Below are 15,695 nucleotides of genomic sequence, written 5' to 3' on the forward strand. Positions count from 1 at the left end.
TAATTTATTATCTCCCTCTCCCCAAACGATACACCAATTCCCATCAAAAGAAAATGAGGCACCCAATTTCTTATATAAATCATACATTGCCTTCCATATTTTCTCACAATCTTGTCTTGTAATCTGAATATTGCACTAGCAAAAACCAGCATTTTCACTTTCTAAGCAAATACTATCAGCAACTATGGCCTCTTCTAGCTATGCTTTGATAACCATCCCATCCGCCTTTGTGAAACCTTCAATTGCCAACCCAAGATCATTGCTCACTGCACCACCTACCAAGTCATTTTCACCCTTCACTTCAACAACTCCATCTCTCACCATGAATCTCAAGCTGAACAACACACTTCCACACTCTTGCTTTTATTTGGTGCCTAAGAAATCATTCACTTGTAGAAGCCAAGCTACAGAATCTTCTGACACCGAAATTAATTAGCAAAGGTTATTGTACAATCTATAGCAAACATTGATATAAAAACTAAGATTTAGGAAGGATGAGATGAATGAATGATTTTCAGGAAGGATAAAGAAGATTTTAACATGGAGAAGCCCCAAATATCAAAATGAAAAGGATTTGAATAGGCATGAGCATCATTCCAAGTGAACAATAAATAGTGGGTAAACTTGTTTACAAATCAGTTCTCATGAACTTGGTCATTTTCATTATGGAGTTCAGCACCAAACCTCATTAACTTCCATGTCAAAGTGTTCTGTTTCATGCACTTCCTTTTTACTTCATGTCCCCTCCCCCGCCCCCCTTCAAGAATTAATTGAAAAGTTGTGCCGGATGGCACTTTACCCATATTGCATACTACTATTTTTTTATACTTAGTGATTAAGCGTGACTTTTGACATCACGATGGATGATATCTTGTGCTAAGATAGAGATTAGCATTTAAGGCTTATTTAGCAGGAGAAGGAGAACTGTGATCCATTGAATCCAATAAGTGATCATAGAGTAGGTGTTTGCAAGAGTTGAATCTCCCACTTTCTTGATTGGAGGTATACAACTCGAGCACTGAATACTTGTAGTAGCTTTCCAAGTGATTGTTCCAATGAGTCCCACATCACTAAGATTAGCGAAACAAGTGCAGAGAGTGGCATATAAAACTGAGGTGTGTGATACACAGTAACATACTTACCTGGATGGGGTCAATGGGTGATCAAGAAGGCCCATGGCCTAGGTTGGTGACCTCCATTGCACTTAGGAGGGGTGCTAACCTAAGGTCTACCCAAGTGGTGGAGCCTACATCATAATTTGTGGTAGTGGGGGCCTGCGTTCGCGCGGCCCCTCCTCAATTTTAGTCCAAATATTTCATTGGTTCTTAATATAAAATTTCAGTCTTTAATATTGTAGTTATAACTATTTCACACATTTAAGAAACATGGTTACTTTATTTGTATTAAACTTATTCTCAAATCTATACAATTTCAAAAAATATATTTTATGCACGGTAAACCTTCAACTTGGTTCTTAAGAGTAAAATTATTTTTAAGGTTGTGACGAGAAGGCCCATTGATGATGTGAAAGACCATGGAACACCATGATCTAAAGATGGTATAAAAACAAGTTGAACTTGTTAAAGAAATTACAGGATCAAGCCTAGTGGAAGAAGGTCCAGCATCAAGTGATGAGTCAATATCAGAGAGGAAGAAGCTAAAGAGGGTATCTACAGGTTTAATTGTAAGAGGAAAGCAAAGTCCATCTCCAATGTACTCTCTTATCACTGATAAAAATCCATCTGAGAGCATGACCCCTTACATCTCTTTCTTTTATCCACAGATAAGTTCACATGAGCTAGCCCCACACTGATATATATATATATATGCTTACCATCCTTTTCACTCGAGTATCCACCCTAAATTAGAAAAGGACTAAATTTTTCTACCTTTTCTAATGTACACTAACTCATTTTAGCCTTGACTTGCCCTGAATTTTCTGCAGTGAAGTTGATCTTTCAGGTTCCAACCATGTGTGATATTGATAATCCTAGAAATTTAGACCGCAAGAGAGGTGATACAATTAAATGGATGCTAATGGATGGAGCACATTTTCTTGGGGCAAAACTCGTCATAGTTTAGATTTAGATCCACTAACATGCTGCAACTAAGATGGCACCTTCAGCAGCCTTCGAAGAACCTGTCTAAGTCCGACATTGGAAACATGTTGCTGATAGCATCAAACAATAGATATAAGCACTGTTGTTGAAAAGTCTTTCTCTCCAAGATCGTTTTGTGAATTACTGAGGATTGATTATTATGCATTTGGAAAAGGAGTTGTGCTTTAGCGCAGTCTCTTTCAATCAGTTAAAAGTTTCAGAAGTAAAGTGATTTCCTTCAAGAAAACTTAACTGCTTTTAACTCAAATATGTACTACTATTATATAAGACATGGATTGTGGAAGTTGAAATTTCCATGTGGTGGGCATCTTAAAAATGAAATGGACTGATCCATGTAACAGATATTCAATGCAAATAACAATTTTAAGGCAACTAGTCTAAATAGAGAACTTGCAAACCGTTTGCAGCAGGCATTGATTTTGAGAGGGAGTAACTGATATAAGCACTGTTACTCTTAATCTTGTGATATGTTTTCTCTTGAGAAATCCTTAGAGAAAGCAAAAGAAAAGGAACAAGTTGTCAATGCATAGGCTGAGGTAGCAGCAAGCTAGGGAGGGGAGAGGTTGCAGAATCTGCTGAAGCTAAGGCTGCTGAATGAAGGCATTACAATAATTATAAGAACAATGAATCTAATGTTAAATTTTAGGAGCTAATGTTAAACAATTTCATAATAATGATAAGAGACCAAAATAAAGTTGCATTAATGTAAGTGACAGTGAGTTTCACATGTGGTTCTTGTAAACAAGACAAATATAAAAGGCAAACATGAAATTGTATTATTGAAATTTACAGTGATTTTCACGTACGGTTCTTGGCAACAAGACAAAGATGATTCTTCTTATGTCGGGCAAGTCCTTGTAACCCTTCATCATCAATGTCTTCGCGTGTCATCCCAGGAGGTGTTTCCCAATCAAATGAGTTTAGTAGGTTTGCAGTTATGAGCTCCAATGTGGCGATTCCTTGTGGCATGCCAGGGCAAACTCTACGTCCAGCACCGAACGGAATCAGCTCGAAATCTTGTCCCTTAAACTCTATGCCGCTGTTTAAGAATCGGTCAGGATTGAACTCATGGGGATCTTTCCAAGCCTCAGGGTCCCTATGGATGGCCCAAACGTTCACATACACTATTGTCTTGGCCGGTATTTCATACCCGTCTACGATGATACTCTTAATTGTTTCTCTTGGTATTAGTGGTGCCGGCGGATAAAATCTGAGTGTCTCTTTTATAATTGCCTTCAAATATTCGAGTTTTTGAATATCCACTTCATCAATGAAGTCTTTGTTGCCACAAAGATTTCTTATTTCTTCTTGGGCTTTCTTCATTGCTGTTGGGTTCTTCATTAATCCAGTCATGAGCCAAACAGATGCAGCTACACTCGTGTCAGTTGATCCTATAAGTAGGTCCTGTGATAATGAAAATCAAGTATTGAGTAGGTGTGCTTGGCAAAATAAATGTAAGGATGAATTAATAATGGAAATTAAATTAAATGATACTTACCATCATGAAAGCTTTAATGTGATCATTAGTGAGATCAATTGAGAGGGAACCCTGGTTTCTAAGCTGGAGTAGTATATCAACTATATCTTCCTCTTGAGTTTGATCTTTGTTCCTATTAGGATCAAGGTGCTCGTCAAGTACTCGTTGGAAAAAAGCGTCGAATGAGTTGATAGTTTTATCAAGATGAGCTAGTGAGCCAGTGAGTTTATCGACCCACCCCATGAAAGGAATATAATCTGTAAAGAAGAAGGTTAGAAAACAGGCCTGTCCCTGAACAAGAAGGCTATGGAAGATGCTTTTTTCAGCTCCATCCTCATCATAGATTCTCCCAAAAGCAATCCTGGAAATTGTAGAGCTGGCGACAGACATTATGATCTCACTCAAGTTTGTGACTTTGGAAGAAGAAACATGGGCTGATATCTTTTGAATCATTTGCTTGACCTCAGATTTCCGGACATGGGAAAAGCTAGAGACCTTTTTGGCGCTGAAGAAATGGATGGCAGCAATTTTTCTGATTTCTCTCCAGTAATCATTGTATGGGGAAAAATTCATGTCCATGGCATTGTAAGAAATTCTTTTCTGGCTAAGTGTGGGAGCTCTGGTGCAAACAGCAAGATCATGGTCATGGAGGATCTTTTGGGCCATTTCAGGTGTGGAAATAATGATGGCTTTCTTGATGCCAAATCGAAGGGAAAAAATTGGACCATAGATCTTTGAGAAGTTCCAGAGTTGAAAATGGAAATTTAAACTGTCAAGTTGATGAAGGTTACCAATGATAGGAAGGCCTCTTGGACCTGGTGGAAATGGAAGTTTCTTGTTGATGGACTTGTTCTTCTTCAACAGGATAATGAAGAATACCAATAGAGGAGGAAGAGCAAGTACCAAATACTGAACAAATGAGAATGGCAGTATCATTTTAATTTGCAGACACAAGACAGAACAGATCAAGCTGGGAATATAGCTAGATCTTATCTGATTTTGATTACTCTCAGTGTAAGAAACTAAGAAGAGGGATCTAATTAATGTCTTGTGTTTTTCATCTGCTAATCCAATTCAATTTATATACATACACACATACCTCCGCTTCATATATATCATATAAAATAATACAGGAGGCAAATGCAAGTTGCTAGGAAATATATCACGTTTGCAATGCAAAGTCAAATTGTGGAAGAGATTTGAAGACATGAGGCACAGTCACAGAGTAAGAAAGGACCTCGCAGTATCGCACAGACAAACGAACAAATTCATATAATCTTATTACTATTATAGTAAATAACTAGATATGTCACGTTTTAGCATCGGTTACTGCATATTAAATTTGATGAATTTTTTGTTGGATACCGTGGGTGCAGTTTAGATTAATACTTTGATTTGATGATAAGGTGATTTTTATATTCTAACCACCTTAATAATTGCTTGGCTAGTTGGCTCGGGCATATATAAAGAAAATCAATGGTTGTTAACAGCTAAACTTTTCAAAGTCTGGACACAAATTTGTCTGGGAGTACCTGGCTCTTTAATTTTTTACATTTTGTTTTTGAAACCCTGGCTCTTTAATTTATTTGCTTGAAGATTGAATTTGAGTATTTTCTTAACTGAATTATTGGGCCTGACTTAAAGACTTTAACAGAAGAAAATTGGGCCTTGTTGATTATTTGAATGTAATCATTAGTGATTGATGTGAAGTGGGTTGTGGGGTTCAACAGTGTTGATTTTTTTTTCCTGTCATTTTGCTTCCTAATTGGACTTGTGTCCAGTTGAAAGTTATGGGAACCAATCATGGCCATGCTTGGTGTTATTCAGGGCGTATCTAAGGAGGATCTCTCTCAAGTGAGTTCCTTTTAGAAATTTGTTTTTGATGGCTAGAAGGACTACTCTTAGATCTAATATATCTCTTTTAGATTTCCTCTCTGCTAGGGTTACCTCTAGAGTTAGGTCTTTCTAAGAAGAGTTCTCTTCCAGATTTGCTGGAGCCTCTTTCCTTGTGTGGAATGATTGGAACTAAAGCTGCCTTTTCCTTGTGTTTGTCACTTTTGTTTACCCTGTTATATCTCAGATTGTGAGAATGACTGAACCTAACCAACTGTTGGAAGAAAGTCCAGATCTTGATGAGCTGACTATTGCACTTGAACCTGATCCAGAGACAAAAGTAGATCTAGCCCAGAGGATGCTAGTTGGGAGAATCTTTACATATAAAGTCCTCAACAAGCTTGCTGTCAAACAAACCATTGTCAGAGCATGGGGTAACCTACAAGACTTGCAAGTTGGTGACCTCAACTTGAATACTTTCCTCTTCACCTTTTCTGATGCCAACCTTGCTACGAGAATCTTGGCTGAGGGTCCCTGGAACATCATGGGAAACTTGCTTAGTCTACAGTTCTGGGACCCTCAGATCTCAATGGCTGAAGTGCACTTTAACTTGGTACCTTTTTGGACTCAGTTCCATGGGTTACCAATGGAATTTATGTCATTGACAAATGTCTCCAAGCTTGCTGCTGCAGTTGGGAATCTTCTGGAAATAGAGGACCCAAAGATGAAGGGCTGCCTTTTGCGAACTTATTACAGGGCAAGGATATTACTGAATGTTGAGAAACCGTTGACTACGGGCTTTTGGGTACCAAGGCAAAACTTACCTAAAGCTTGGGTTTCAGTCAAATATGAGAAACTTCAAGGGCTTTGCTTCAAATGTGGAACCATCGGGCATGAACAAGTATCCTGCAAGAAAAAGAAACTTATGTCAGTGGTTAATCCACAATTTCCTCGCTATTCGTTGGCGTTGAGTGTCCCACCAAGCAGATCTTTAGCCAACCTTTCCGATTCAGCAAAAGTTAGAAGTCATGGGGATAAACCAAGCCCAGGTTACACCCCCAGAACTAGCAATACAAGGGGAAATGAGGGTGTTCAGTTCTGGAAAAGCAGATGGGCCACTGGGGAACACAACACTGAAGGGCCTAGAAGGAACCAAGTGAACAAGGAGACAACAGGCGGCAGCAGCAGCCAGAATGCTGAGCCTAGCAACTCTCCCTCTGATGTTCACATGTCAAGAGAAGAGGAACCCCTACAAACCACAGTTCCTCCAACAACCCCTCTAACACAGACCCAGCAAGATGTAGAGCCAGATAGCCTAAGAACAGAGACAATCCAACAATCTGCACAAACATGTGTTCCAGAGAGGTCTATGGAGTTAAGCAACGTTTCTGTTTTATCTCAGTGTGATAATACCTGGGAAGATGAGCAAATGCCCCACAATGAGTCTCCTCATGTTGAGCACACCATTCATAATCCTCTTGTATTTGACTGGCCTTACCCGACTCCAAGCTTTGAGTCAGAAGAGATTGTAGAAAGGTGCGAAGAATCTGATGAGTACATAAGCCCCTATGCAGCATTTCTAACTGAGGAGGAAAAGCAAAAATCCATTAGGAAGTGCCAACAAATAAATGAGGAATTGGGCATCTATGGATGGAGGAAAAAAGCTGAGGAAATGGCCAAGCGAAAATTGAAAAGACACCACCAACCATACTCTCCTTCTAAGGGCAGCCAATCAACTGAGGACTCCATCCCAGGAAAAGTAACCCAGGAATATTTTGTGAGCTTTCCCCCTGAGGAAGGGGAAGAAACTTCCCAGACTAAGCAGATCAGTAATGATTGTGAAAATCAACTCAGCAATAAGCTTGCTCTCTCTCTAGTTTTAAAGAGACCTTGGATTACGGGCCCTGGCAAGGAACAAGAGAATGAGAGAACTACAAAGAAAAGAAACACTACAAATTTGAACACAGACTCAGAAGAAGTTACTTTGGGTTCCCAATTTGCAACTTTGTCTACGGCTGAGGAGGCGAGCCTTTCCACGCCCCACCAGCCATTATGAAGATACTGAGCTGGAACTGTCGGGGCGTGGCAGCCACCCCGACGGCAAGAGAGCTGAGGAACATTTGTTCCAATAATAAGCCGTCTATTGTCTTCCTTATGGAGACTCGAGCTAGAAGGGAAAAGATTGAAGAACTTAGAAGAAGACTTGGTTTTGATTACTATTTTACTGTTGATCCAAGAGGTATTTCAGGGGGTCTGGCCCTCCTTTGGAAGAAAGAGGTACACATCCACATTTTCCAGTCATCTGCTTATTTTATCCACTCCTCAGTGCAAGCCAGCAATGATACTTCCCCTTGGGATTGCACCTTTGTTTACGGGGATCCTTGTCCACAAAGGAGAAGACTTCTTTGGCCCCAAATTGCAGCCGTGTGCTACAAAGAGGATACCCCTTGGTGCCTCTTAGGTGATTTTAATGATATTTTGCACAATCATGAAAAGGAAGGGCTGAGACCCCAATCCCCATTAGTCTTACAAAGATTTCGAGACTTTGTTCATAGTTTGGAGCTTATGGATATTGACTTAAAGGGTTGTAAATTCACTTGGCACAACAATCCGAGAGATGGTTTTGTTACTAGAGAGAAAATTGATAGAGTCTTGGTCAATTGGCGGTGGAGGGCTCTCTTTCAAAATGCTACAGCCATTGCCTATCCTCAAATCACCTCTGATCACTCGCCAATTCTCTTTGATCACTCCCCTACCAACAGGAGCAAGAACCTCTTCAAATACGAGGTTTTCTGGGATGAACATGAACAGTGTGGAGAGATAGTCGCACAGGGCTGGTCTAAACCTACGGGCTATGCTGATCCTTGGCAGGACCTTTCCAAAAGAATTAATAATTCAAAGAACAGTATCTGGCAGTGGCAGAAAAAAACTTTCAAGGTGGCTGATAAGGAGATAGAGAGATTGCAACAAGACCTGCTGAAAGTGCAAGGGATGCCCCATCATCTGGTTGACTGGAATAGAGTCAAGGACACAAAGGAGGAGATTGACAGGTTATGGAGACAAGAGGAACTCTTTTGGGGGCAAAGATCACGCATTAAATGGGCCAGATATGGTGATAAAAATTCTCGTTTCTTTCATGCTTCTACAATCCAAAGATGAAACAGGAATAGAATTGAGAGAGTCCAAGATACTCGAGGGGATTGGAGAGAGGGACAAATGGAGGTCATGGATGCTTTTGTTGACCATTATGAGGAGACTTTTAAAGCTGAAGGTGTTGTGCACTTAGATGATTGCTTGAGAAATTTCCCTCAGAAGGTGCCGGCTGATCTGAATCAAAGGCTGATTAGGGAAGTTACAGATTTAGAAATTGCTGAGGCTGTCAATTTATTGGGCGGTCTGAAGGTCCCGGGCCCGGATGGATTAAATGGGCTTTTTTTCAAGACCCATTGGAACACTATCAAAGATTCCTTATGTGCAACAATCAAGGATTTTTTCAGCACTGGTAATTTATCTCCGGAAGCTAATGAAACCATAGTGGCTTTAATTCCTAAGGTGCAATCCCCGGAAGTTGTAACCCAATTTAGACCTATTAGTTGTTGCAACTATATATTAAAGGTCATATCTAGAATTATGGTTACTAGACTAAAGGATGATCTTGATTCCCTTATTTCCCCTAATCAAAGTGCCTTTGTGGGAGGTAGATTAATCCAAGACAATAATGCAGTCTCTCAGGAAGCTTTCCATTCTCTTCTCAGGGGCGGTTTACTTGGAAAGGATTACATGGCCATCAAAGTTGACATGAGTAAAGCCTATGATAGGCTTGAGTGGATCTTTCTGGAAAAGACACTTCTTGCCTATGGTTTCCACCCTATTTGGATTGATAGAGTTATGACTTTGGTTAAAGGAGCTTCTTACAAACTTAAGGTGAATGGTTTTCTTAGCTCTACTATTGTCCCAGAAAGAGGTTTGAGGCAGGGTGATCCCCTCTCACCCTACCTCTTTGTTCTGGCCACGGATGTCCTCTCCTTCCTGCTCACTCAAACACAATCAGATGGGAAACTCTCAGGCTTCAGATTCACCCCTCAATCACCAGCCCTCACACACCTCTTCTTCGCTGATGATTCCCTTTGTTTGGGGAAGCCACCACTAGAGAAGCAACAAACATCATCCAAGTATTGAATCTGTACACCAAAGCTTCTGGACAGAAAATTAATGTGGCCAAGTCGGGGATCGTTTTTGGAAGGTCCACTCATAACATAATTAAACAAGAGATTGCTGGCCTTCTACACATGCCTATTTGGGTCCATCCGGGCCATTATCTTGGTCTTCCTACTGTTTGGGGACGCGGCAAGAGGATGTCCCTGAATTGGATAGAAGAGAGAATCAAGGAGAAATTAGAGGGCTGGAAGGAAACATTACTTAATCAATCAGGTAAGGAAATTCTAATTAAAGCAGTTATTCAGGCCATTCCTTCCTATGCGATGGCCATTGTGCACTTCCCCAAGAGCTTTTGCACTTCCTTGAGTTCTTTAGTTTCTAATTTTTGGTGGAGAGGACATGGGAAGGATCGTGGGATTCACTGGAAAAGTTGGGGCAGCCTCACTCAAAGCACAGAAGATGGGGGTATGGGGTTTAGAGACTTCAGGACCCAAAACTTAGCAATTCTGGCAAAACAAGCTTGGAGAGTTTTAACCAACCCAGAAGCGTTGTGGGTTCAAACTCTAAAGTCTATTTACTTCCCTGATTCAAATTTCCTAGATGCTACTCTAGGTCGAAGGCCTTCTTGGATGTGGAGAAGCTTATAGTTGGCCGAGATTTCTTCAAAAGATTCAGCCGCTGGGCAGTGGGTGGAGGCTTGGCGATCGATGTGTGGGGTGATAATTGGCTCAGCTCTGGAGAGGCCCTTATTCGCCCAGATAATGCACCACCTTTGAAGGTTCACGATCTTATTTCTCCGTATGGAGGTGGATGGAATTGCGCCCTTATCCAATCCCTGTTCCAACCTGATTTAGCTCTTAAAATATTTCAGACACCTGTCAGTAAACTCCAACAGGCAGATTACCTCTTCTGGCCTCACACCCCAGAGGGAAATTACTTTGTAAGCTCAGGGTTCAGGATTGCCAGAGAAAATTTCCCCATAATTCAACCATCTGAAGCTAGATCTCATAATATTCCTAAGGAACTCTGGAACACGATTTGGGGCTCTCTTGTCCCCCAAAAAATAAAAAACTTCTTATGGAGAGCATGTCATAACTCAATTGCAGTGAAATACAATCTCTGGAGAAAGAGAATCTCACCTTCGGGGAGATGCCCTCTGTGCAATGCTGATCAAGAAACTGTTGAACACATGCTCCTAGTTTGCCCTTGGACTCGTGCTGTTTGGTTTGGATCTTCCCTTCAATGGGCCATTCCCCTATATGGCTTAGCCTCTTTAGACATCTGGCTCTTGCAGAAAATATCAACACTGCAACTTTTATCTGTGGACTTCAGCAGGGACTTTTCTGTGTTAGCTTGCACGCTTTGGTCAATCTAGAAAATGAGAAATAATTTTGTCTTCAATAACACTTGCCCTGATCCACAATTTGCTCTGCAACAGGTAGCTTCTTCCCTCTCCACTATGGACCTTGCGAGACCGGTTAAGGAGAACATAGTCAATGAAAACCCGAACATGAGAAGTGTCAGACCAGTGATTTGGGTTCCTCCTCCGGGGAATTACCTTAAAATTAATGTTGATGCAAGTTGGGTTAGAGGCCTACCTTATGCATCGTTGGGTGTAGTTATCAGAGACAAATTCTCCACCCTCTTAGCAGGAACTCATGCTAAGTTCTTCTCTTCCTCTCCTCTGACTGCAGAAGCTAGAGCCATCAGAGAAGGATAGACCCTTGCTCATAACCCTAACTGTCCTGAGATGTTGCTGGAATCAGATAATCAGAGATTGATAGAGGCGTGCAGGTCAGGAGCCTTAATTGGTGAGGCTAGTGCTATCTTGCAGGACATCTTCCATCTGTAAAGGCAATTTCATAGTTGTAATTTTATATGGGCAAACAGAGAAAGAAACAAAGTAGCAGATATTGTGGCAAAACTTAGCATGCAGGACAAACTGAAGGAGGATTGGTTGTTTAAGCCCCCTCAGGAGCTTCGCTATGCTCTTGTTGAGGACGCACAAGCTGCTGCAAGAATTAATGGTTTCCCAAGTTGAGATATCTGCTGATGGAGCCTAAACAATCCCCTTGGTGTTGTCTCTTCTCAGTTGTTACTGCACCTAAGGCTTAGAAGAGAGGAAGTGTTTTAAACTTGTATCTCTTGAGTGTTTCTTTGCCAATTACAGGAACCAAGTCCTCTTTTTCCTAGCAAGAGCAATTGTTGAATGTTAGTTTTTAGTGCTTTCCTTCCTTCCCCACTCAATGCCATTATTGCTGCGTGGATCTAGAGACAGTGGGTGGTGGTGCAAGACTAGTCTTTGGTTTTCACTCTTTGTTTTTAGTGCTTGGGGCCCCACCATGTGTCCTCAAGTCTGACTGTTTCCTTGTCTTGTTGCTAGGTTGTGGTTAGCTTTTGTTCTTGGTTTCTTTTGTAATTGGTTCTCTTTGTTTCTCCCTAGTGGGCTCGGGCCGTTGGCCATCTTTTAATGAAACAACCAGCTTTGACCAAAAAAAAAAGGAGGATCTCTCTCTCTACAATTATTGCTGTTGCTTGAGTTATTGGGATGGGTGGCTTTGGAGTAAGTGGGAGGGGAATCTCCAATGCTTTAAAGTTAGACACCACTGTCTTCTTCACATGGTTTGAGTGTTTTTGTGACTTTTTCACCTTGATAGTGTAGATTTAAAATTTATTTACGAATCTAGTGCAACTTTTAAAATATTTACCAAAGTAGTGTAAATCGCCACTATCTTTGGCGATATCTAATTTTTTTTTATGGTGTTTAAAAAAAATCGCCAATACCATTGGCGACATACACTTCATTTTATTTTTTTCTAAAATCTTCTTACTATCGCCACTCTAATTGGCGATTTCAATTTTTTTTTAATGAAAACGCCATTGCCATTGGCGATTTGATTTTTTTTTCTGGCTATCGTCATTAGTGACGGAAAAGTTTCCCTCACAAAGTTTCGTCGCTAAATCCTTTTCAAAAATCCTCTAGGCTTTTGTGACAGAGTTTACCATCACAAAACCTAGCATATAATACATAATGAAATAGTGACAAAATTCTGTCACAAAATAATTACTGACAGAATACTCTTTGTGTGATGAAGTTGAAACCGTCACAAAATTCTAGTGGATTATCAAAAGGGAATTAGCGACGAAATTTTGAGAGGGAATTATTTCCGTCACTAGTGAGCACTGCAAAAAAAAATCGCCATAGCAATGGCGTTTTAATTAAAAAAAAGCAAAAAAAATCAAAATCGTCAATTAGAGTGGCGATGTTAAAAAATGAAGAAAAAAAAAAACACATCGCCAATACTAATGGCGATTTCTTTTAAATGTAAAAAAAAAATTAAATATCGCCAATGATGGTGGTGATTTACACTACTTTGGTAAATATTTTAAAAGTTGCACTAGATTCGTAAATAAAACTTAAATCTACACTATCAGGGTAAAAAAAGTCTGTTTTTGTATGTTTTTTCTGTTTTTCCTTCCCCTCTTTGTTTGGTTCCTTCGTTTGGCATTTTGCTCCTCTTGGTTCCGCTTGGCTTTTTGCCTATTGGGCTTGGCTTGTAAGTCTCTTATGTATGCCTCTCGGGCTTGGCATGCTTTTTATTACAATCAGTTCACATGAACCAAAAAAAAGGAGGTCTGGCGGGGCCTCGCCCCCCAATAATTTTGAAAACTTTACAATTATATGTATTTTTCTGTAGTTCTAGACTCCGGCCTCTGCAAAGTTTTGTTATCGTAAATTAATGAGTTTTGAATTTATTTTTATGTTACATGTGAAGATTGAAATATTAGGTATCAATTATACTTTTTATCAGTCCTTATAGCGACATTCTCAAAATATACTTAACAATTTGAATCTTGTGTCAAAAACTAAATTTTTTCTTCAAGAATCGAGATACAATATTTGGAATCAAGTAAACAACTATTGGAGAGTTTTATAACGTTATGTGATGCTTATCAAGTTGAAGTTCTCTGACATAGAACCCCTTAGTTTGTGGGTAATGGTCGACATAAGAAATAAGATGGAGATATGAAACATTATTATAGAATAATTGTATGTGATTTGTAATTATTTGAATTAAATAGAAGATTTAATGCACCTTAGATTTTATTTTTCTGAGATTGAAAAAAATAATTTCCCATTTCAGCTAAGACGTACTTATCATTAAAATGTTTCCCGAGATCTAAATTTAGGATAAATGTATTGTTTATCCAAGTTTCACCAGACTTTAGTTGATACTAGAAATCACTTGTTGATATTTGACACTTTCGGTTTCAACAACATCCACATAGTGATATTTTTTTACAATGAAAATTGTTAAGACTCAGTTTCACATCAAGATTAATGATGACATTCACGGAAATGAATTAGTAATATATTGAGAGAAATTGCTGAAAAAATCACAGTTGATATAATAATAAATAAATTTAGTACTATAAAATAAAAAAAATTGTATTTAAATGAATTTTTTATTATTTGAAGTTTATATAATATTCATTGACAATTTTTTTGACCCCTGCAACAAAAAAATTCAGAAATTCATGCAAAAAAAATTTATTGATGGATGGTATTCCAAGAGAATTTCATATTTAAGTTTCAGAAACTCATGCAAAATTTATATTCCCTTGATGGCCATTCAACAATCATATCCAATATCCACAGAGGAGATTAATTTGCATACTTCTTAGAGCATCTCCAATGGTAGTATCTAATGTTAAATACATACTCATATGAGTATTTATTACCATTGGAGTACATATTCAATTCTAACATGGCAAAAATGAGTATGTGGGAATAGATACTCCACACTAGACTTGAAATGTGAGCTTGTATTTATTACAAGCACTTACAATTAATTAAAATGGAGATAAATAATAAAATATACAAATGTGATGTTGATGGTGAGATCCACTATAGAAACTTTTAAGAGTTGTTGGATTGAAGTAAAAAGTTAGTAAAATAGGGTAGATGATGTGGCATTATGGGAAATTGAAAAAATGAAGTGTAGATATTTTAGTGAGTATGATGGATGTAGATGCTCTTAGTATATGGCTTGGAACTTTCAAAGAAAGATGAAAAAAGACACAACACCTGCAGCAGCAGCAGCTTTCAAAAAAATGTCCAAGTCCCACATTGGAAACATGTTGCTGATAGAATCAAACAATATATATAAAAGTGAGGCGTATGTTTTCCGTATCATTCTCATGCGGTTAGATTAAAAATTCTGTTGGTGTTAAGTCTTCTTCTCTCAGTTGTGTATGCTAAGAGCGAAGTGCTTTGATGCAATCTAATGATGTTCTAGCCTACATAACAGGAGGAAAAGACCAAAACACTTACACTCTTCCCAGGGAGGGACTCTAAGATTGCATTGACTTTTCATCTTCATGACTTGGCTTTTTTTCCCAATGGTGTAGCTTCAAAACTTATTTACGAATATCTAGTGCACTTTTTTGGTTATTTACTCATTAAGAGCAAATCATCATTTAATACGCTGACTTTGGGATGATAAATTATTTTTTTAAAGAGTCTATCTACAAATTGGCGACTAGGGGTGGAAATAGGTCAGACGACCTATTAGGGACCTACGGCGTGACCTGACCTCGTCCATTTAGTAAAAAAGGGGTTAAGGGTCATACTAGTCCCTGTGTTTGTAAAAACGTTTGATTTTGGTCCCTCAGTCAAAAAACCGTCAGTAACTGTATTATAAACCGCCAGTAACTGTAAAAAAAAACCGCCACTAATCGTCATGTTTTTGGCTAAGGGACCAAAATCAAACACTTTTACAAATACAGGGACTAATATGATCCTTAACCCGTAAAAAAGTCAGGCTCAGACTTTCCGAAAAATATGAGAAACTAAATATGCTAGGCTTATGTAATGCACCAAACTACAGAGATTATGAGAAAACAGTAGATTCAGCAAGAAACGTGTTCCAATTGTTGATAACAAATTCCAAGTCTCAGTGAGATGGAGACGAAGGAAAAATCTCAAGAACAAGCAGAAGAAAATACAGAATAAAAAAGAACAGTTCAGAAGGGGGAAGAACATTCAGAGGGAGAAGGAGGTTCATACAACCAATTACCTGCCTAATTCATTCCACTCCTCTCCT

General features: G+C 39.1%; 2 protein-coding genes and 1 non-coding gene across 3 annotated transcripts; 2 read left to right on the forward strand and 1 right to left on the reverse strand.

Annotated features, from left to right (window-relative positions):
• The first annotated feature begins 1,134 nt into the window (after positions 1-1,134).
• Positions 1,135-1,295, forward strand: LOC130727184 (U1 spliceosomal RNA). Its single transcript, XR_009015212.1, has one exon. It is a non-coding gene; the product is annotated as a U1 spliceosomal RNA (small nuclear RNA).
• A 1,496-nt stretch (positions 1,296-2,791) lies between these two features.
• On the reverse strand, positions 2,792-5,322 carry LOC130724631 (6,7,8-trihydroxycoumarin synthase-like). Its single transcript, XM_057575907.1, has 2 exons — positions 3,619-5,322; positions 2,792-3,524 (listed from the first exon to the last, which is right to left on the reverse strand). Exons 1-2 carry the CDS (start codon positions 4,531-4,533, stop codon positions 2,919-2,921), a joined length of 1,521 nt encoding a protein of 506 aa, XP_057431890.1. The 5' UTR covers positions 4,534-5,322; the 3' UTR covers positions 2,792-2,918.
• A 2,160-nt stretch (positions 5,323-7,482) lies between these two features.
• LOC130725388 (uncharacterized) lies at positions 7,483-8,589 on the forward strand. The gene has a single exon (XM_057576625.1). The coding sequence runs from the start codon at positions 7,483-7,485 to the stop codon at positions 8,587-8,589; it is 1,107 nt and encodes a 368-aa protein (XP_057432608.1).
• Positions 8,590-15,695: the final 7,106 nt, after the last annotated feature.

This window comes from Lotus japonicus, chromosome 6 (genome assembly GCF_012489685.1).
Source record: "Lotus japonicus ecotype B-129 chromosome 6, LjGifu_v1.2".
Lineage (NCBI taxonomy): Eukaryota > Viridiplantae > Streptophyta > Magnoliopsida > Fabales > Fabaceae > Lotus > Lotus japonicus.

Excerpts from the sequence above, each read along its gene's own strand:
- LOC130724631 (XM_057575907.1), bottom strand. The coding sequence starts at position 4,533 with ATGATACTGCCATTCTCATTTGTTCAGTATTTGGTACTTGCTCTTCCT. Across the intron at positions 3,525-3,618 it reads ACATTAAAGCTTTCATGATG|GACCTACTTATAGGATCAAC; the intron begins GTAAGTATCATT and ends TCATTATCACAG.
- LOC130725388 (XM_057576625.1), top strand. The coding sequence starts at position 7,483 with ATGAAGATACTGAGCTGGAACTGTCGGGGCGTGGCAGCCACCCCGACG.